Genomic DNA, 18,541 nt, shown 5'->3' with positions numbered 1-18,541 from the left:
ATGTCACAATAAAGTTTAAGAAATGATAAAAGCGCCTTGTACAATAGTAAGGGATGTGTATTTTTGTCACGCAATTGTTCAGGCATGACAAACACGTCCCAAGTCACCATAGTTCAGTGTGTATCAATTACACGAAGTCTTGTCGCATATGCAGCTTCGGGTGTGTTTGTCTAAATTCAGGGGCTCACATGTATTGGTTGCTTACTTGTTGCACATATCCCCTTCTACCCTTGAATTTGCTTCTGGGAGGTACGTACGTGGGTAAAATACCTGACGAAAACCCACTCAAATATGGCATTTAATCTTGTTAACTTTTTTACAAATAAGGCTTGCCTTAAGTAGGTACCTACTTATGTTAAATCTATTGCAGATCAAAGTAAAATTATGTGCATTCACATATTTAGGAGATAGCTGCGTCCCTATCTTAGGTACTTTAGGTACCTGGTCACCTATATAAAATGACCTAGACTGGATCATTTAGAACCTTGCAATCGATTTAGGCAACAAGATATCAAATGAATCTTTCGAAATAGTAATGATGAAGTTGACTGTTGCTCAAGCCTCCCAAATGCTGAGAGACAGAGTAGTATTATCCTAACGTATAAATGCAATAGCCACACTGTCTTACCCATAGCTAAGTCCACCTTAACTAACCTCTATTATTTCCTCATTTCTTGTATCATCTTTTACGTATGTCTATTCGTGACATTTCTTAACTAAGAAGTCGTCATAGTTTAGAACATCTAAAGTGAGTAAAACCTGGATTGTAAATTTATAAAGGGGCAGATTGTAGGGGTTAGATAAGAAATATTCCGCGAGGATAAAGCTAAGAACCCCGTGTAAGAAGCACAATCCCTTTTAGATAATAATTATAATTTAACCTATAGTACATGTTACTTGGTGTCTAGTGTAGGAATATTGGGCGGTTTCAACCGTCACGGTAAGACTTGGGTAGGGTATCTAGTAAATAGAATTGTTAAAAAAATGGAGAAAGGCTCAACGAAATATTATAATTTAGGTACTTTCGTATATTCACACTTCCATGATGCATACCTACCTAGAAATTATCCGTCTCTAGATATTATCGGTGAGTTAAGAGAATTTCAGGCCAAGAGCCCTTCCATTTGTCCCGAGAGTAGATAATTCCCAAGCGCCAGGTGGCAACCCACCCGAAGTTTGTTTCGCCAATACCAACTAACGTCCTAAACGAAATATCTTCGTTGTTCTAATATAACGTTAGTTAGAGTTAACCTCCAGCAGTATTGGGCCGTGAAAAGCTGCGTAAGCATCCTCCATTAACGAACATGACACTTAGTAACCTTAAGATGCTTTAGATAGAGGGCACTTGGAACTTACCTCAAATATTAAGTACCTAAGGTACCTATGGGCAGGTAAGATCATTTTTCGGAGGAGATAGTCGAGGGACGTAGCGTGAGAAATAGGCGACTCGGCGAATAATAGCAGACTATCATTTTAATTCTTGGGTATTTCGAGTACGAATAATCACAATAGCATGGCATCCATCCGGTTAAGGCCTAATCGCCCGACTACCTCTTACTCGAGGTATACCTCCATCGGCCTCCACTTCTCAACTTTGTCCTCCATGAATCTCGAGTAGTGCGTACACGCCTAAGGTCATCGAGACACCTGACTCGATTAGGCTTGCGCGCTGGAATTCATTCGATGGTGTACTCGAGTGTTGGGGAAAATACTAAAGTTGTCCTGGATGTAATCATACGGCTTAATTAGCTAGGTACATTTTAAGACCCCCATCTATGAATAAGTAAATACATCAACATACGGCTTGTACATCGGTGGTGCATTTTACGCTTCCACTCAAATAGTGCTAGGGGAGCCGCGGGAAGGCCAATAACAAGAGTCACCAGCCCAATTATTGCCTCAATGTTAAGTTCGTCGCCATCATGAAAGACCTGCTAGCAAAGAGGTCAACATAAATTTGATAAATGCTCACGATATTTAGTTAAGGGATACCTTGAGTCTCCTTTTTATACTAGAAACAATAATTGGAAAAAGAATCTATAACCCCAGGAATGCCGTATCTGAATTACTTCCTTTTATAACTCGAAGGGTGATTGCGACGAGATGCCCATCAATCTCTTGTATTTTACTTGATATTTAATTGTCAATGAATTCTTATATATAGGACCTGCAATTTCAAATCTCTGATAACCCTCATGATCCATCTCCTCTACCTTAGTATCTTTAATAACACGATGGCCCCGACACGTAAGACTGAAGCCGACTGGCTGCTTTAAAAACACCATATAAGCACTATGATACATCTAGAAAAACGCAGTAACTCCGATATTGTCACGAGGTGGAACGAAACAGTATGGAAACAACTTCGTTGTTCCGCAAGGAACTCTAAACTACCTATGAAGATCTCTCGTCTATACATAAGGTACTGAACAGTTCCTTTGTTCTAGATGTCTCATCTAGAATCCTGACAGATATACTCGAGTGGCTACAGTCTCAGAACATTCATGCAAGGTATGCTTCCGCCTAATCACATGAATAACCAATCTAACAGCAACTAGCAAGAGTCAGCTTGAATACCAGCTGCAGAACTGGAATATCAGAAGAAAGCTTCGCAAAGGCTAGAGCGAGGATATTTGGCGTTACATCGGCTACCGTATCGCGAAACGACGGGGTCAGGGTAAGGAGAGTAAGGTGGAAATCCAACGGAAAAGCCAAAGAGGTTAGTCGCAACAATCAAGTACTCTCGAGAGAATTGAGCAAGGTAAGTGATCAATTATTCGAGTCTAAAGAGGTATCTACTTCTTTTGTCGAAAATATCCAAATATCTGACTCCACTAAGCCCAATTATCCTTTTCCCGAACAAAATCATTAAAATTTTGCGGTGGTCTCCCTGTCACTGCCTCCACCACATCGTTTAGCCTGTTCTCAGCGCCATTCTTGATGATGATGTCCATCCCAGCAAGCATTTTTGCATCGTCTACAGGAATGCCTGCGGACTCCAACCGCTTCCCTAACTCGGCCTCGGTCAGCTCTAAATGAGTAATCTTCCTGTGCAGAACAGAAGTAAGAATTGCCGCGACCTAGAGCTTGGTTAGCTTCAAAAGTCGTTGAAGGATATGGCAAGTAACCCACCTGGTCGTATGACAGTAGATCGGGGCCAAGAATGACGTGGTCGGTGTTATGGGACTTTTCGTCAGTTAAGGCACGGAAACCGACTCGGGCGATGTCGTTCGCGGAGACGAACGGAATCTTGCCATCACCAGTTGCTGAATACACCAGACTCTCCTGCTCTATGGCAGCTCGTTGAAGCTCGTTTGGGGCAGAAAAGTTTTCTACGGTCCCGCTATTGTGAGATATGGCTATTTTTACCTGGAGAATGAAATAAGACAGAAAGCGTACCCATAAACCATGTCGGTCTTAAGACTGCATACTCGATACTCCCAAGGGACTCGAGATACGCATGGACCTGGCCCATTGCTGGTCCCCCTTTCTCAATAGTACTTGCACTAAGGAGGACGAATCTCTTGACACCTCTCTGGCGTGCAAAGTCCACAAACTTGATCATGGGAGGGGCCAAGTCGAAAATGGGTGGCGGAACAAGATAAGCGGCCGAGATAGGGCCAATACCCGTACTGAGCGCCTTTTCGAAGGGACTCGCGTAGCTAGCATCTTTCGTCCAGTCGAAGTATGCGTGTGGGTGGGGGTTTGTTTGTGAGTTATGGCGTGAGGCCAAAAGAAATGGGAGGTTGGCAGCGTGGAGGAGCGGTGCAATGCGACTGGCAGTCTTGCCTCCTGAACCAAGTAATAGAATGGTCATTTTGGTAGTTGTGAGACTCTAAGGTAGACTGATAATCAGATTAGATTGTGTACGATAGCTAGTGTTTGCAACGACGAGAAAAATTAAATGAAGAGCTACGGATTGATCACACGGCCTGCACATCAAATATAGCAAGGGTTTAAAAGAAAACATCCCACTAATGAATTATTTCTGACACCTGGTTTCGAAATACGCCAACTAAATTCGTTAGACTTGACCTCTTCGTAAATATGTGGCTGAAAAAAGAAGTGTACTAGTGAGACTGTAACATCAAGTATTTACTTATTTGATCGACTTGTATGGTCCGCAAAATGTCTTTGGTCAAGGGAGGGCTATTCCGATTGGTTCCGCGGCGATACTCCGCTTTCCGATTAGCGGCCGGATTAGCGGCCGGTTGGCGGTGGTAACTTTCGGGTTCATGCAAGCCGCACGGCATGTCCGGACCGGGTAGGAATGGTGCCGGAAAATGGCATACAACTAGTAGAATTATCGGGGCTTATTATCCTAGCCAAGGACAGATGTTTCAAACTATCTTTAGTGGACGCCACTCCATCCGCCCTCGGTGAGATCGAGAAGCTCGTGATTAGGCCGTGCACTTCACCGAAAATATGCCCGCTGCAATGCACGATTAATTAATTGCTGAAAAGCTAAACGCACACCTCTTCTGTTATATTAACTATCCTTAAGCGGAGCGGCCCGGTAATGACTAGTGGCCAATAGCTGCGCAGGTGATGACATTGCGACTGTAATGCAAATTTCACGCAAGTATTATACACCATTGTAATGCGAAACAGCCCTTAAGCAACTAGTGTCAATAGTTAATTGCTAGTAGTTGATAGCCTTACGGCTACAATCCACACGGCTGGGACGGGAATGCGCGTATATTCACCGCCTTACGCGGATCAACCCGTTAATGACCGTCTGGGAAGTGATCGACAGTGCGGCTGTAGCTGAATGGATGTAGCCAGAGCGGGCAATACGTATTCCGTAGAGGTAGGTAAATAAGAACCTTAAATGAACCTTCCGAGACAGCGTGGTCCGGTAATATGAAATGTGACAATCCCTGGTGGGGTGCAGACGAGGTTTCTGGGAAAGCAAGATCTCTGAAAAGCAAGATCAGGTTCAAGCAGAAGGACACATAGCGCTAGGTAGGTGATTAGGCGGTGTAATGAATCGAGTTGTTTACCAATACAGGTAAACCTATGTTGCATTTCGTACATGGCATCAAGCAAGATTAGACTCACTGATCAAGCATAATTTCACTCGGATCATACTGTATGCCACCAAGTTTTTAATAAACTAAAACATGAGAAGTGCAAAATTCTCTTTGCGCATTTAAAATGAGGGTCCCTACTGATACATCTCCCTTGTTATCAAATGAATACTCCAAGTAGAATATCAGGGGCTCCTAGTGAATATCGACCACGTTTGCTGACTCCGAGGCAGCACCTGTCGATTTCAGATGGACTACGAGAAGTTAGACTTTTCAGATTATTTACAAATAGAATTTTGTAAACTTACGAAGTGGCCAGTCTCCGGTCTCGAGGGTTTGTAGGTAGACACTGAGGTACGGTTTGCCTTTCCGATAGGAAAACGAAATGTACGCGTGCAACCAATTCATTGTCTTGAGATCATCGTAAGGACTATCATAGAGTGTAACATTAGCGTCCTGATGTTCTTCTGCTATCTCACAGTTCGCAATTCAAACTTACTAGTATGATCTGAGACTGTCCGTATATTTTTGAGCCATGTCTGACCATCCTCTTCGCTGGAAGAACGTTGTCAGAGCTTGGGAAATCGCCATATCGTTCATGCCAAAGACAGTAAAGTAGACTTGAGGCTCAGGCATCGATTCCCCATGGTGAAGTGTGTAATTGGCCATTGTCGGGAGCTGCTCGCATGGTGTGGTGTGTAGAGGTAAATATGGTTCAGGATATTTTTGAAGTCCAGGAGGAATCTGTAGGAGTTCCCAAAGCTCTTCGATCATCTCCCAACCTTCCTGGGTAGACTTATCGTTACGACGCCCCCCCAGGGTCCAAAGGTCTCTCATCGATTCTAGGGACACCATCATTTCCAAAAGGTATATTTTGATTCGAGAAACACCCGGTTCCACAAGGTCACAAGAGAAAAGACGTGTGGTAACGGTGCTTGATGGCCCAGTCCTTGACTTGACGTAACTTTCCAGCGTCTCCAACGCCGGTTGAATGGTTGGGAATTTCTCCGCCATTTTCCCCACAGAATCAAATATGAGGGTTTGTATCGACTTGCCAGTCGCCAATGCCTTCAGAGCCGGGTAAATATAGGTTTTGACCATGGACTTGCTTCCCTTCAGGTCCAATGCCAGTTTGTTCTGGGTTCTGATCTGACCCTGCACGAGACCATGGTTCATCAAGTGAGCCGATTCTTCGGAATTCAGAGTCAACTCTTTCTTGAAGTAACTGAACCACTCAGTGTCTAAATCTGGCTGGACCTTCTTCAAACTCCGTAGAGCGTTCCAAATAGCATGAGTATTGAAGGGGTCTTCAGGTGTACCCGTCTTTTCATCTATAGGTTCATATGTGTATCGGACAAGTGAATCGGAACAATTCAGGCTCAGCTCCAGAGGGGTTCCATATCGTGTGAGAATGCTAAGCCACCGGTCATTCTCATTATCGGGGTAAACTCCTAAGTATGGGATGATATGCTTCTTGAAGTGTCCAAGATGTCTGTATTGCAGATGTGTATCGTAGCCGGCCGTTTGGAGCATACTGGAAAACATTGGGGCCGTGGAATGCCACCAAAGTCTTTGCTCATTATTCGGAAAGTCAAATACATCACTCAAGATATTATAAGCATCATTCTCGAGCTTCACACTCGAGAAGAGTGTGGGCATCTTGGGCTGCTTTGGATGAAGCACTGCGTTGAGGGTTGTAGGTATTGATGGAGAATCTTCTTAACTGGGACTATGATAGATGTTGCCGGTGCAGGAGACGGCGGTAAAGTTTCTAAGGATAAGTGACAAGTTACAAGCAGAGAATCGCCCCAATGGCGCCGCTTTTTAAGATATTTGCCGTACTGAGCTTTCACCAAATAAACTCTTCACCACCGATCCACCACCGGGAATCCGCCAGGGACAAATTCATTTCACGGACAATCGACTGATCTTCAAACAGTGCATTCCAACTGTTAAGCCACTGAATTCCGAGACTGTTTTGCCTGTATAACGCCATGCTGCGAATGTGACCATACTCAAAACAGCTTTTTGGGCGTATGATTCTCTTGCCACGTACAGCTGAAGAGAAATAGAAGATGGGAGTCCTGAGTACGTGGCAGACAATAAGTGGACAAAAGTTTACAGATCAAGCTCGACAGAAGCTAGTGAACGTGTGAGCTACCTAGAATAGGACGGGAGACAGACTTCCGAGTTTCTTTCCTGCACAGTCAGTTTTTCTTTTTTTTAATGGAAAAAGGCCGTACGCTAGTGCATCTATGTTAGGTTTTGATTTATTTGAGTACGTCATTCGAGCAGAATGGAATGCGTAGGGCCCCCCAATCTGGCCTTCTGTATACTAAGGAGAGTCACGTTTCTTTTCATTTCCTCGTATCAATTCTTCGATATGGCATATTCCGTGACGCGAGGTAAACAGAGGCTGAACTTTTGAATACCTATGGACGCTCATTTGAATTTCATAAAACATAGATACCTTACATAGCTTGCAATATCCACTCTTAATAGTCGAATCCTGGTAGTTGTCGACTCTCCTAAAAATGCTGCGTACATTTACTGTGGTTGCCGGAATTGGCCTGACCATTATATCATTCTTGATTCCTACCCAGGAGCCTTGTAGATGCAGGCCATTTGAACCATGTTGGCCAAATGAAGCCGAATGGGCAACCCTGCAAAATTCCGTCGACGGCAACCTCCTCCCTTTGAAGCCTATCGGACACGTGTGTCATCACCTAGCTCTTGATCGCCGTGCCTGCGAAGATCTCAAACGTCTGTCTCTCGATAGTGGGTGGAGAGCAGCACAACCAGGTAAGTTCCGGTAATTAGTAATTCACAAAGGTGAAGCTTATCTCCAATGCGATAGCCTCGCTCCAAGACTGGGTTTGGGAGGGTGGCAAGCTCCAGAACGAATCATGCCATATTTTCTCAGACCCAGAATCCAATTGCCATCAAGGCCGAGTACCTCTATACTCTGCTTCAGTACGATCCGCTTCTCACATTCAGAAAGCTGTACTGTTCGCCAAGAAACATAATCTCCGTCTAGTGATAAAGAACACAGGGCACGATGGAGCCGGACGATCAAGCGGGCCATCATCATTTCAGATACATACCAATAAACTGAAAAATCTCGAGTTTCACGAGGACTTCCTAGCTCAAGGAGCTACCGAGAGCTCGGGTGGTCCCGCCGTAACTATAGGCGCCGGCGTGATGCAATGGGAAGTATATGAGAAAGCGGCTGCAAAACGGTTATCCCTGGTTGGGGGAGAGTGTCCAAGTGTGGGTGCCGTGGGAGGTTTCTTACAAGGCGGTGGAGTGTCAAGCTTTTTCAGCTATGCTAGAGGACTGGCAATAGACAATGTATTGGAATACCAGGTAGTTACCGCAGAGGTATGAAGAACTAGGGAACGATGCTCCTCCTTCCAGTTTCTGAAGCTAATTTTGCCTCAGGCCGAAGTTGTTGTTGCGAATGCGCATCAAAATCAAGATCTCTTTTGGGCACTACGAGGTGGTGGCGGTGGTACATTCGGCATCGTCACGCAGGCGACCGTACGCCTCTTCCCAGATGATCCACTAACATCAACTACGATATCTATCTCATCAGAGAAAACAAGTAACATTGAATGGACCGAAGCAATTAGTCGCTTGTTGGCGACTCTACAAACAATGAACAAGAATCGTTATCCTGGGCAGTTCCTTCTACAACGCTCATCCAATAGCTCAGGTCTAGCGAGTCTAACGGTCCACTTCCCGAACACAACTGATACTTCGATGGCCGAGAAGCAGACGCGAGCAAGCTTCAAGTGTCCGGACGGCAGTGCGGGACTCGTGTGTTCGATATCTTCAGAGTGGCTGGCTCAGGGTAGCTTTAGTCTTCGGAAGGCTGCTGATATATATCCCGAGAACTATGGAATACTTTCGGGATCCCTTCTGGTTTCAAATCAAGTGTTTGGAACTCCTGAATGGCCTGCAAAGTTGGCAGAGACATTAGTGAAAATCCAAATGTCTCCTGGAGACATTTTGTTCACAAGTAATTTGGGAGGTCACGTAAACGAGCTTGAGGTGGGGAAAACTTCTTTACATCCAGCGTGGCGTTCCTCTGCTCAACTAATTACTTTCGTACGTTCTGTCACGGCATCCTTTACAGGGAAGACAAATGTAATGAACGAATTATCGAACGTTCAGATGCCCATTCTATACTCGATGGACGAAGAATCCAGAGTGTCTTATCGTAACTTAGGGCTTCCGAGTGAAGAGAACTTCCAGAATCTCTATTGGGGCAGCAATTACCAGCAATTGCTTAAAGTTAAACGACGTTGGGATAAAGATGGCTTGTTCACCACAAAATTGGGAGTTGGGAGTGAGTATTGGGACGAAGAGGGGTTGTGTAGAATACATCCGAGCTATTTGGAGAGAGCTCTGGAAGCTCTGTGGCTTTTTTAGTTAACTTGAATTTCAGCTTTTACCTATTTGAAGTCTGCACATTGATCTCGTACTAGGTCGTTTAAGTGTCACACAGGGCATATTGGCTGATCCAACCCTCCCTGTCCTTCACCTTAGGTACTTCTAGCTCCGGTTCATTATCCCCCCTTTTGCCGATTGTCCTGTTTTCTTTTTTACTTTCGCCCCGGCCATATATAGCGCCGGTAATCTCATCTGGTCTTTGGAATAGCATCGACGTTCATTGAACAATTTTAGCATTGTCAGTTTACCTGCTACAAGAACTATAAGCTCACCGAACATGCACCAAAAGACTTCTCTACCAGTCACCGATATTCGTCGTTCAAAGTTTGAGACGGATATTCCCAAGCTGGTTCTCGACGGTCTTTCGAAGCAACCAAAGACGCTACCTGCCCTCCTCTTTTACAGTTCCGATGGTCTGGTACACTGGGATCGACACTCGCGCGGACCGGACTTCTATCCGAGGCTTGAAGAGATGCAAATATTGAGAAATGAGGCTCATAAAATGGCATCCGGGATTGCTAAACATAGTGTCATTGTCGATTTGGGTAGTGCGTAAGTCAAGACCTCGGACGCCTTCTGATTGCGCCACGCTACCTTACTTTTGCTTGTGTGATTCACATTTTCATGTTGGAAACTAACAGAATGAATATTTGAAGGAGTCTCGACAAAGTAGTTTTTCTCCTCCAAGCTTTAGAAGCGCAGGAGAAGGAGGTCACATACTACGCGTTGGACCTCAGTGAAGAACAGCTCCGCCACAGTATGGAGGAGATCCCGATGCAAATGTTCAAATACGTTCGGTTCGGTGCCCTCTATGGCACTTTCGAAGACGGAATCCACTGGCTCGGAGACGCCCCAGAAGTCCGTGATCTGCCTCACTACATACTCTTGCTTGGCCTGACGATTGGAAATTTCTCACGCGAGAATGCAGCTGCCTTTCTCAGTCAAATCTCGACTAAAGCACTTTCAAAGAATCCTAAAAATAGCAGCATCCTCATCACCATAGACAGTTGCAAGATACCCACCAAGATCTTACGAGCCTACACTTCTGATGGTGTTGTGCCTTTCGCACTGACTGCTCTAGGATACGCGAATCATTTAATGGGCCAGGGGGATGAGAGCGGACCGGCATTTTCCCCAGATGAATGGAACTATCTCAGTGAATGGAATTTTATCCTCGGCAGACATGAGGCATCTTTGATACCAAAGGGTCAAGACATCAGACTTGGAGGGCCTCTACATGACATAATTGTTAACAAGCATGAGAAAGTTCGGTTTGGATGCAGCTATAAATATGCCGAGGAAGAAGTGAAAGCACTCTTCGAAGCTGCAGGCCTTAGTTGCGTTGCAACTTGGTCGAGAGACAATTGTGACGTTGCATTCTTTCAGCTTCAACCTGACGCAAAATGAGTTTCGTCAACGGAAACAGAATGATAATTTCGTGGAGGGGCACATCATCGTTCTAAAATAGCTATTTGATATTCCTACAATTCTCCAGGCTCCATTGAATGATCGCAATCGTTACCCATGCTGATAACTACCAAATGAATTTCACTCTTTTTTAGCTCACCTACGAGGTAGAGGTTTTAATATATTAAAGACATGAGAGAATCTTCAAAAGTCATCAACCTTGGCGTATTAGATAGCACAGCTCTTGGATGACGATTTGGGGGTTGTGAACCAAAATTGCCAGCCACATTATGTTCAAGGGCAGTCTCATACAGCATGTCTAATAGAGCATTCCGACCCGTGATCGCCGACTACACGCCAGTCATATGCAGTCCAAAAAAATCAAAAGTATAGACAATTAAAAAAAGGAATCGCGGCACGGAGATACATTGCGGAGATACGCCACGGGGATACACCGGGAGGTACAGCGTAGGGATACCAAATGAACTCTCCTGTGAAACTTGATTTGCATGAATTGCTTTTTACACTTAGTGTGCGAAAACATGCATTAGTGTACCTGGGTATGCTTTGGGAGATCTGAATGCTGATCATATGTAGGCTTCGCTTTAGCAGCAGTCTGATGAACATACCCTACCGTATGTCTGATGAGTCAATACCACATACAGTGAGACTGCAGAAATATTGCCTGCTTACCGCCAGGAAGACTCAGGTTGCAAATGACACTAAGATTTAGATGCCGAGCGAGGCGGTCAAGAATCCATGGCCAGCGCAAATTGCGTCTTGACTCTAGGAAGTCCTACATTTCGCGACGTGAAAGGAGAAGTCGACCAAGTCAGATGTGATACGAACTATTCCGGGTCAAAGTCTTTCCTCAGTCAGTCTTTTCTCAACCATCTCATCTCAAACAACAAACTTTTGCACTAGGAACCATACAGCACAGAAGCAATGGGTTCCCTTGCGGGCACTGCAACTCGCGATGACATCCCAACGCCCACTCTCACGACCGCAAGTGGGTGCCCTATCGCGAAGCCGGAAGGCTCACTGAGGGATGGGAAGCATCTTTTATTACAAGATTTCAACCTGATCGAGTCTTTGACTCATTTTAATCGAGAAAAGATTCCGGAACGCACCGTCCATGCCCGGGGTGCCGGAGCATACGGGGAATTCGAAGTGAGTCCTCCCTGGAGATTCCTTGAAACAAACATTATTGTTGTACCGTGGCAACACAAGGCTAACTGACTCTTTTCATATTTATCAGGTCACACATGATATTTCGGATATTTGCAACATTGACATGCTGCTTGGTGTGGGAAAGAAGACACCCTGCGTCACGCGTTTCTCAACAACAACTTTTGAACGCGGATCAGCCGAGTCCATGCAAGACCCTAAGGGTATGGCTGTCAAGTTTTTCACCGAGGAAGGTAACTGGGACTGGGTCTGTTTGAACATTCCCATGTTCTTCATTCGCGATCCTATCAAGTTTCCAGGCTTGGTGCACGCGCAGAGACGGGACCCTCAATCCAATTTGGCAAACCCCAATATGTGGTGGGACTGGGTTTGCAACAACCATGAATCTCTACATATGGTCCTGTGGCTGTATAGTGAGTTCGGGTCTATGTTCAACTACCGTAGCATGAGTGGCTACGTTGGCCATGCCTTCAAATGGACCATGCCCGACGGATCGTGGAAATACGTGCACTTCTTCCTTTCTTCAGACAAGGGACCAAATTTCGAAAAAGGAGAGACTGAGAAGAACACCCAGCAAGACGACCCTGACTCAGCCACGCGCGACCTCTACGAAGCCATAGAGCGAGGGGAATACCCGACATGGACCGCCAACGTGCAAGTAGTTGATCCTAAAGATGTTGACAAGCTTGGATTCGATATCTTTGATGTGACCAAGCATTGGAACTTGGGCAACTACCCGCCAGATATCGACGTAATTCCAGGCAGGCCATTTGGAAAGCTCACTTTGAATCGCAACCCTCAAAATTTCTTCGCCGAGGTAGAACAGCTGGCCTTTTCACCATCCCACCTGGTTCCCGGTGTCGCGCCGTCGGAAGACCCTCTCCTCCAGGCTCGTATGTTCGCTTATCCAGATGCACAACGTTACCGCCTAGGTGTAAATAACCAGTCTATCCCGGTAAATAGGCCCAAGAATGCTTATAATCCTCAGCTCCGTGACGGCAGCGGCGTGCATGGCGATAACTACGGCAAGGTCCCTGGATTCGTGTCGGCCTCTCGCCCAATGAACTATGGTAAGCCAGTCAACGGTGATACAGAGTTGGATGAGTGGCTTGCAAAGGTTAATTCTCAGGCTTGGTTGGACGTGGGTGAAAATGATTATAAGTGGCCAAGAGAGTTTTGGAAAATCCTCCCTACCCTGCGTTCTCCTGAGTTTCAAAACACCATTGTTGTTAACATGTCCAAATCCTTGGTCAACGTTGACCGGGATCTCCGGGAAAAGGTGTACAAGACGTTGCAATTGGTTGCCACCGACCTGATGGAGCGAGTACGGGATGCCACTGAGTCTTTAGTATCTGCAAATTAGTTTCTTGACTGGACGACAACAATTTCATAGTCGTAAATAGAACTATCTGACGGTCCATCAAATTGTCATTTCCCAATTTATGTTACCGGTTTAAAGCCAACAACCGAGAAACGACTCGACAATTGAGCCAGACCAAAATACCATGGATCATAAACCGTCTTTGATGTGATGCAGTTTCCTCCACTTGACTAACAGTAGCTTTTGAGTGCACTGCTCTTGTTCTAACCTATACCATAATAATCAGGCATAAACTTATGAATCACCTCTTGGCATAACTTTGCTGTTCATAGCCAGTGATCTTTAAGCAGTTCATTAGTGCTGAAGTTCAATGTTAAAAGTTGAGAGCTCTGATACAATTGTCTTAGCAGACTTAAGATCTCTAATAGGTACCTATGAAACCCTGTCGATTTAGCCAATTACTCCGTCAAAATAGCCGTTCTGTAGTCTAGTGGTAGAGCCAGCAAGGACTAGGTGACTAGTAGATAGGACAAAGAGCACTTTCGTGTATGGACCCGGAACCTGCTCGCGGCCACTAGTTCGTAGATACGGCTCCTGATACCACAACGCAGTCCCTTCTAATACTCTCATGTTTGCATCGTGGCATCCATTGTTAAGGTTTTCCAGCACCCACGTTCACATTGGCTCCGTAGACCGGCCGCGAGTCCGTGCTGAGTAGCCAAACTATCGTTCTTGCAACATCTTCAGGTTGGATCAAGGAAAACCCCTCACGCTTGTATGAGTCTTCCACATCCTTGAATGAATTGGCACTTGGCATAAACTTTGGGAGCATTGGGGTATTTGTAATGCCTATTAGGACAATGTAAGCGATGAATCCCACGGAACCAGCTGAGTACAAAACTATCAAAAGCAGACCAAATATACAACTTACCTGGAGAAACACCATTGACTCTAATTCCCAACGAAATAGCGTCTGCCGCAACACAGTCGGTGAGATAGGCAGTAGCACCTTTAGATGTACCATAAGCATACACATCTGGTAAGTGCGAGAAAGCCGCTATACTGGAAACATTTACGATGCTGCGATCTCGAGGAGGCAAGTCCTTCATTGCTCGTACTTCAGCACGAGTACAGAAGAAAACTCCGTCGAGGTTGACTTTCATGACTTGATTCCATTCCGCGTCGGTTTCTGCAAGAATGGTAGGGGTCGTTCGCAAACCCGCTCCCTGGGCTATGCCAGCAATGTTAGCTGCACCGTTCAGGTCGCCATACTTCGTAACAATGTTTTGTATCCACTGCTCTACCTGTTGGGAAGACGTCACATCCAAGGCAGTAAAGTCAACAACAGTCGCCGTGTTGAGCTCTTTGACCTCGTTTTTGAGCTGAACGAGATTCTTGGACGAAACATCGCCGACACAGATGAAAGCAGCTCCACGATCCGCCAAAAGACGGCTAGTCGCAGCTCCAATGCCGGAAAGTCCACCCGTGACGGCGAAAATCCCACCTGTGACTGTAGCCATTATTAGTGGTAAGAATATTAAAGGGCAAAAGTACATTCGCAATCTCGGATTTGTACCAAAGTAAAGGAAATTTGATTAGTATCATCCAATCATATACCTAGATGATGTAGCTATGGCGGTCACGGACATATAAGCATCTAGGTAGGTCATCAATAAATATTAGGATTGCTTTTCCTATATCATGCATCCAAACGGGGAAGATGAAAAGGGACATGGAAAAAAAGAAAAATAAACAGGTCAGGGTCTCGAGTTTTTGTCTTACAATTTTGTTCGATTATGAGACGTCACTATCTGGGGACAATGATACATACGCCAAGTACAATATTGGATAATTTGAGTAAGTAAGTATCTTCTGAAGCTGAAATGACCGGTGTATACCTAGTGAACGATTTACCCTTGCACATCCCCGGTATACCCTGATGCCAAGAACTCGTTGCTAAACGGATAGTCCAGGTAGCCTTTCTCTGAGAACGGAAGGTAAAACGTGTCACGATCGTAGGGTTGAAGTGGAAGTTGGTGCTGCACGCGGAACGGTAGGTCAGGGTTAGAGATGTATAATCGGCCAAATACGACAGCCACGTTGTCATACCCGGCATACGTCTCATCAACCATCAGCTTCGCTGATGCCGCATCGTAACCCCCTGCCAGCAGAACCGGTTTCGACTTTCCCCACATGTGAACAAAAGTCCTGTTATCGGCGTCAGGATGCGTAACGTCTTCCACCCATCGGGAGTTGGCTAGATGGAGATAGGCGATGTTCATCTCACGAAGGCGGGTAATGATGTACTCAAACTGGGGAACCAAGTCATTCATAGTTCCCATGCCCTGGAACGTGCTCCACGGTGAAAGCTTCACGCCGACGCGATCGGCACCGATCGCATCGACAATTCTACTGGTAATCTCAAGCGCGAATCGGGCGCGTTTCTCAATCGTTCCACCCCAGCCATCGACCCGTTGATTACAGGACGCCTGGGTGAACTGATCGATTAGGAAACCATTAGCGCCATGAATCTCGACGCCGTCAAAGCCCGCGAGTATGGCGTTCTTGGCAGCTTGCACATGCTCATCGATATAGACTTGTACCTCGGTCTCTGTCAGAGCACGCGGAGTGGGATCGTCTGGTCCGACAGGAACTGCGCTGCTGGATGTGAGGTCGAATCCGTTTGCGGTTAGTACCTCGACCTCAGAGCTGCGCCCTGTGGCCCAGAGTTGAAGCCATATATATGATCCTTTCGAATGAACCGCGTCCACAACTCCCCTCCAGGCGTTAATCTGTTCCGATGCCCAGATTCCAGGGACGTTGGCAAACCCTTTTGCTTGGGTTGAGATTGCAGTTGCCTCAGTGATCAATAAAGTCCCAGGCACAGCTGCGCGCTGTGTGTAGTACTCTTTGACGAAAAGTAATGTCACGGCGTCGTCATCAGCGCGAAAGCGGGTCATAGGAGAGAGAACCATTTTATGTTGCAGTCGACAGCGTCCGACTTGCAAAGGCTTAAGGAGGTTTGAAGAAGCGTCCATTTCAGCAAATAGAATAATGATAGCAAGAGTCGCTTTCTACTCTGTTGATGAAATACAATAAGTTGTGATGCGAGTACATAGAAGAAACTTCTTTTCTTTATAAATCGGTTCGAGGAAGCGTGAGACAGGAATATTGATCTATCAGTCAAACATGAGATTATATAGCAGACGTGTTTACACCACACTGCAATGTCTTTTTAGAAAGAGCGTAAAGCCACAGCGTATTCTAGTTAACTTGAGCTAAGATGATCGTCTGAGACCGTGATTAAGGAGCTATTGCAGCCACGAATATGGGTTATGCGGTACACAACGCTAATAATGGCTGAGGTCTTAGGCTCTCCGAAATTTTCAGCCGAAAATATTAGATCATGATACAAGTCATTATTCATAATTCGTCCCAGCCGCAAAAAGACCCAGCGTCGCTCCTTCGGGTCTGAACTCCGTTCGGAAGCATCAATTGACAGATCCAGGCTTCAAGAACGTTGCAAGAAAACATTGCATTACCAAGTCAGTGACACCTCGTAGTAATTGAAGAACAGCCAGAGTTAATACCACCTTCCAAGAATCAGACTAAGGAATCTGCTGAAAGATACGGTATATGAGCTGTACTTAAATATTGACTTAGTCTATTAACTGTATGAGTGAGGAGGGAGGTCCTTCTTATATATACATTCCATGCCAAGATCCCATGTACTGTACCTGAAAGTAGTCCCCTGACCACCCATTTCAACATGGGGACGTGACCAATTACATTTCTTGAGTGATCTGGATAAATCAGACATATACGAATGGAATAGAAATGTCATCGCTGCATTGACACCCTTATCCATGAGCAATGCCTATCTCAGCCAAATACTCCTACGGTATGCGCGTGGGACGGCGACTTTAGCTATAAACAGCTAGACGAAATCTCAGAAGCCATTGCCCGACACCTAGCAGGGCTTGACGTTGGCCCGGATGTGTTTGTACCCCTTTATTTCGAGAAGTCCCATGTCACTAGGTAGAAGCGATCTTACTCATAGCTTAGATAGATGTATTACTTGCAGTACGACGATCGTGATCTGACACTGGTTACAGCTCGCATTAATGCTCGATTAGCAGCCGAGATGGGGCGCACAGTTATTGAAGTGCTCCCGAGATGTGATGATTGGACTTCAGTTCACGTGGCATCCACCAACCTACTGATAACTGCTATAGCTTTAGGAAGCATCTTTGTCGCAAGTGACTTCTGTCGTCGAGAAGAGTATGTTGACAGCAGTATAAATTTCACAGTCGATATCTTCACAGCAACTCCGAAACTGAAGAAGTGGTCACCAGGGTTGCGGCCTATTGAACAGTACTTCATTCTTGAGTTGAAACGAGTTGCAGAGCACAGAAGAAATGTTAAGGAGCTCCTGGATCCGGTCATAACTGAGAGGTAAAATATGGCCAAAGAAGGGCAACCGTTGCCCGATGATATCCTTCAGTGGATGTTGAACAGGCGTGAAGATTTCAACCTGGCCGAAGACTATATATCCACAGTTCAGTTGAACCTTGAGTTAGCTTCTATCCATACGACAGCGCTGACAATCGTATCCATGTAAGTCTATGTGAGAAAAAATTCTTGATAATCAGCTAATGCTAATATTCAGTCTGTATGACCTCGTAACTCGTCCCGAACTTATTGAAGATATTAGAGAGGAAATCAAGAATGCCGTAGCGAATAGCGATGGTATAATAACTATGCGCGCCCTTTTTGAGATGAAGCTCCTTGACAGTGTCACGAAGGAGACTGTAAGATTAACTCCGGGAAGCCTTGGTTAGATATGCTCAAGAATTTGAGACATTGAGGTTGAATTATTATTTTCGAAGGGAAATTATTTGGGGATTTTTCGATTATTGATTGCGAGGACATGGGAAGTTTAGCAATGGTGGCCACATTTGCGGTGAATAAGTATGCGTTATTTAATATCACTTCATGAAGAGCGTCTTGTTAAAAGGTAGGAAAGTTACATTGGCCGCTGTAGATTACGGTGCACCATTAGTGCGCAACCGACAAAACAAAAAAACGGATGAAAATTCGTCCGATTGGCTGGCGTAAGCGCTATAATTATAGCGCACTT

At 45.4% G+C, this 18,541-nt stretch overlaps 9 protein-coding genes across 9 annotated transcripts; 5 read left to right on the top strand and 4 right to left on the bottom strand.

Annotated features, from left to right (window-relative positions):
* Positions 1 to 2,752: 2,752 nt before the first annotated feature.
* Positions 2,753 to 4,288, bottom strand: F4817DRAFT_337672 (putative ergot alkaloid A). Its single transcript, XM_049303329.1, has 3 exons — positions 3,400 to 4,288; positions 3,133 to 3,332; positions 2,753 to 3,080 (listed from the first exon to the last, which is right to left on the bottom strand). The coding sequence occupies exons 1-3, from the start codon at positions 3,815 to 3,817 to the stop codon at positions 2,835 to 2,837; spliced, it is 864 nt and encodes a 287-aa protein (XP_049158896.1). The 5' UTR covers positions 3,818 to 4,288; the 3' UTR covers positions 2,753 to 2,834.
* A 733-nt stretch (positions 4,289 to 5,021) lies between these two features.
* F4817DRAFT_108842 (tryptophan dimethylallyltransferase 1) lies at positions 5,022 to 7,166 on the bottom strand. Its single transcript, XM_049297450.1, has 2 exons — positions 5,530 to 7,166; positions 5,022 to 5,460 (listed from the first exon to the last, which is right to left on the bottom strand). The coding sequence occupies exons 1-2, from the start codon at positions 6,687 to 6,689 to the stop codon at positions 5,313 to 5,315; spliced, it is 1,308 nt and encodes a 435-aa protein (XP_049158895.1). The 5' UTR covers positions 6,690 to 7,166; the 3' UTR covers positions 5,022 to 5,312.
* A 174-nt stretch (positions 7,167 to 7,340) lies between these two features.
* Positions 7,341 to 9,496, top strand: F4817DRAFT_337670 (putative oxidoreductase). Its single transcript, XM_049303328.1, has 4 exons — positions 7,341 to 7,435; positions 7,497 to 7,832; positions 7,888 to 8,411; positions 8,472 to 9,496. Exons 2-4 carry the CDS (start codon positions 7,565 to 7,567, stop codon positions 9,462 to 9,464), a joined length of 1,785 nt encoding a protein of 594 aa, XP_049158894.1. The 5' UTR covers positions 7,341 to 7,435; positions 7,497 to 7,564; the 3' UTR covers positions 9,465 to 9,496.
* F4817DRAFT_337669 (uncharacterized protein) lies at positions 9,490 to 11,248 on the top strand. Its single transcript, XM_049303327.1, has 2 exons — positions 9,490 to 10,037; positions 10,142 to 11,248. Exons 1-2 carry the CDS (start codon positions 9,763 to 9,765, stop codon positions 10,890 to 10,892), a joined length of 1,026 nt encoding a protein of 341 aa, XP_049158893.1. The 5' UTR covers positions 9,490 to 9,762; the 3' UTR covers positions 10,893 to 11,248.
* A 483-nt stretch (positions 11,249 to 11,731) lies between these two features.
* On the top strand, positions 11,732 to 13,570 carry F4817DRAFT_108790 (putative catalase Cat). The gene is made up of 2 exons (XM_049297448.1): positions 11,732 to 12,062; positions 12,151 to 13,570. The coding sequence occupies exons 1-2, from the start codon at positions 11,838 to 11,840 to the stop codon at positions 13,441 to 13,443; spliced, it is 1,518 nt and encodes a 505-aa protein (XP_049158892.1). The 5' UTR covers positions 11,732 to 11,837; the 3' UTR covers positions 13,444 to 13,570.
* Positions 13,571 to 14,053: 483 nt separating this feature from the next.
* On the bottom strand, positions 14,054 to 14,921 carry F4817DRAFT_358781 (short chain dehydrogenase/oxidoreductase CpoX2; the record flags this gene model as incomplete). The annotated part of the gene is made up of 2 exons (XM_049306071.1): positions 14,054 to 14,250; positions 14,333 to 14,921. The coding sequence occupies 2 exons, from the start codon at positions 14,919 to 14,921 to the stop codon at positions 14,054 to 14,056; spliced, it is 786 nt and encodes a 261-aa protein (XP_049158891.1).
* Positions 14,879 to 16,669, bottom strand: F4817DRAFT_108807 (putative oxidoreductase). Its single transcript, XM_049297449.1, has 3 exons — positions 15,184 to 16,669; positions 14,978 to 15,058; positions 14,879 to 14,911 (listed from the first exon to the last, which is right to left on the bottom strand). The coding sequence occupies exon 1, from the start codon at positions 16,437 to 16,439 to the stop codon at positions 15,312 to 15,314; it is 1,128 nt and encodes a 375-aa protein (XP_049158890.1). The 5' UTR covers positions 16,440 to 16,669; the 3' UTR covers positions 14,879 to 14,911; positions 14,978 to 15,058; positions 15,184 to 15,311.
* Positions 16,670 to 17,175: 506 nt separating this feature from the next.
* On the top strand, positions 17,176 to 18,418 carry F4817DRAFT_108786 (uncharacterized protein). The gene is made up of 3 exons (XM_049297447.1): positions 17,176 to 17,400; positions 17,517 to 18,018; positions 18,071 to 18,418. Exons 1-2 carry the CDS (start codon positions 17,397 to 17,399, stop codon positions 17,858 to 17,860), a joined length of 348 nt encoding a protein of 115 aa, XP_049158889.1. The 5' UTR covers positions 17,176 to 17,396; the 3' UTR covers positions 17,861 to 18,018; positions 18,071 to 18,418.
* F4817DRAFT_337664 (uncharacterized protein) lies at positions 17,462 to 18,418 on the top strand. Its single transcript, XM_049303326.1, has one exon. It carries the CDS (start codon positions 18,057 to 18,059, stop codon positions 18,240 to 18,242), a length of 186 nt encoding a protein of 61 aa, XP_049158888.1. The 5' UTR covers positions 17,462 to 18,056; the 3' UTR covers positions 18,243 to 18,418.
* Positions 18,419 to 18,541: the final 123 nt, after the last annotated feature.

The sequence above is a fragment of the Daldinia loculata genome (assembly GCF_022478755.1).
Source record: "Daldinia loculata strain CBS 113971 unplaced genomic scaffold F4817scaffold_25, whole genome shotgun sequence".
Classification (NCBI taxonomy): Eukaryota; Fungi; Ascomycota; class Sordariomycetes; order Xylariales; family Hypoxylaceae; genus Daldinia; species Daldinia loculata.
This window is presented reverse-complemented; position numbering and strand designations above follow the sequence as displayed.

What these genes read in the sequence shown, in the direction of transcription:
- F4817DRAFT_108790 (XM_049297448.1), top strand. Translation starts at nt 11,838, where the DNA reads ATGGGTTCCCTTGCGGGCACTGCAACTCGCGATGACATCCCAACGCCC. An exon ending in GAGCATACGGGGAATTCGAA is followed by an intron (nt 12,063 to 12,150) that starts GTGAGTCCTCCC and finishes CATATTTATCAG; the next exon opens with GTCACACATGATATTTCGGA.
- F4817DRAFT_337672 (XM_049303329.1), bottom strand. Translation starts at nt 3,817, where the DNA reads ATGACCATTCTATTACTTGGTTCAGGAGGCAAGACTGCCAGTCGCATT. An exon ending in AAGACCGACATGGTTTATGG is followed by an intron (nt 3,333 to 3,399) that starts GTACGCTTTCTG and finishes GCGGGACCGTAG; the next exon opens with AAAACTTTTCTGCCCCAAAC. An exon ending in ATCTACTGTCATACGACCAG is followed by an intron (nt 3,081 to 3,132) that starts GTGGGTTACTTG and finishes ACCAAGCTCTAG; the next exon opens with GTCGCGGCAATTCTTACTTC.
- F4817DRAFT_337664 (XM_049303326.1), top strand. Translation starts at nt 18,057, where the DNA reads ATGCTAATATTCAGTCTGTATGACCTCGTAACTCGTCCCGAACTTATT.
- F4817DRAFT_337669 (XM_049303327.1), top strand. Translation starts at nt 9,763, where the DNA reads ATGCACCAAAAGACTTCTCTACCAGTCACCGATATTCGTCGTTCAAAG. An exon ending in ATTGTCGATTTGGGTAGTGC is followed by an intron (nt 10,038 to 10,141) that starts GTAAGTCAAGAC and finishes GAATATTTGAAG; the next exon opens with GAGTCTCGACAAAGTAGTTT.
- F4817DRAFT_108842 (XM_049297450.1), bottom strand. Translation starts at nt 6,689, where the DNA reads ATGCCCACACTCTTCTCGAGTGTGAAGCTCGAGAATGATGCTTATAAT. An exon ending in GACAGTCTCAGATCATACTA is followed by an intron (nt 5,461 to 5,529) that starts GTAAGTTTGAAT and finishes ACTCTATGATAG; the next exon opens with TCCTTACGATGATCTCAAGA.
- F4817DRAFT_337670 (XM_049303328.1), top strand. Translation starts at nt 7,565, where the DNA reads ATGCTGCGTACATTTACTGTGGTTGCCGGAATTGGCCTGACCATTATA. An exon ending in GTGGAGAGCAGCACAACCAG is followed by an intron (nt 7,833 to 7,887) that starts GTAAGTTCCGGT and finishes CCAATGCGATAG; the next exon opens with CCTCGCTCCAAGACTGGGTT. An exon ending in ACCAGGTAGTTACCGCAGAG is followed by an intron (nt 8,412 to 8,471) that starts GTATGAAGAACT and finishes ATTTTGCCTCAG; the next exon opens with GCCGAAGTTGTTGTTGCGAA.
- F4817DRAFT_108807 (XM_049297449.1), bottom strand. Translation starts at nt 16,439, where the DNA reads ATGGACGCTTCTTCAAACCTCCTTAAGCCTTTGCAAGTCGGACGCTGT.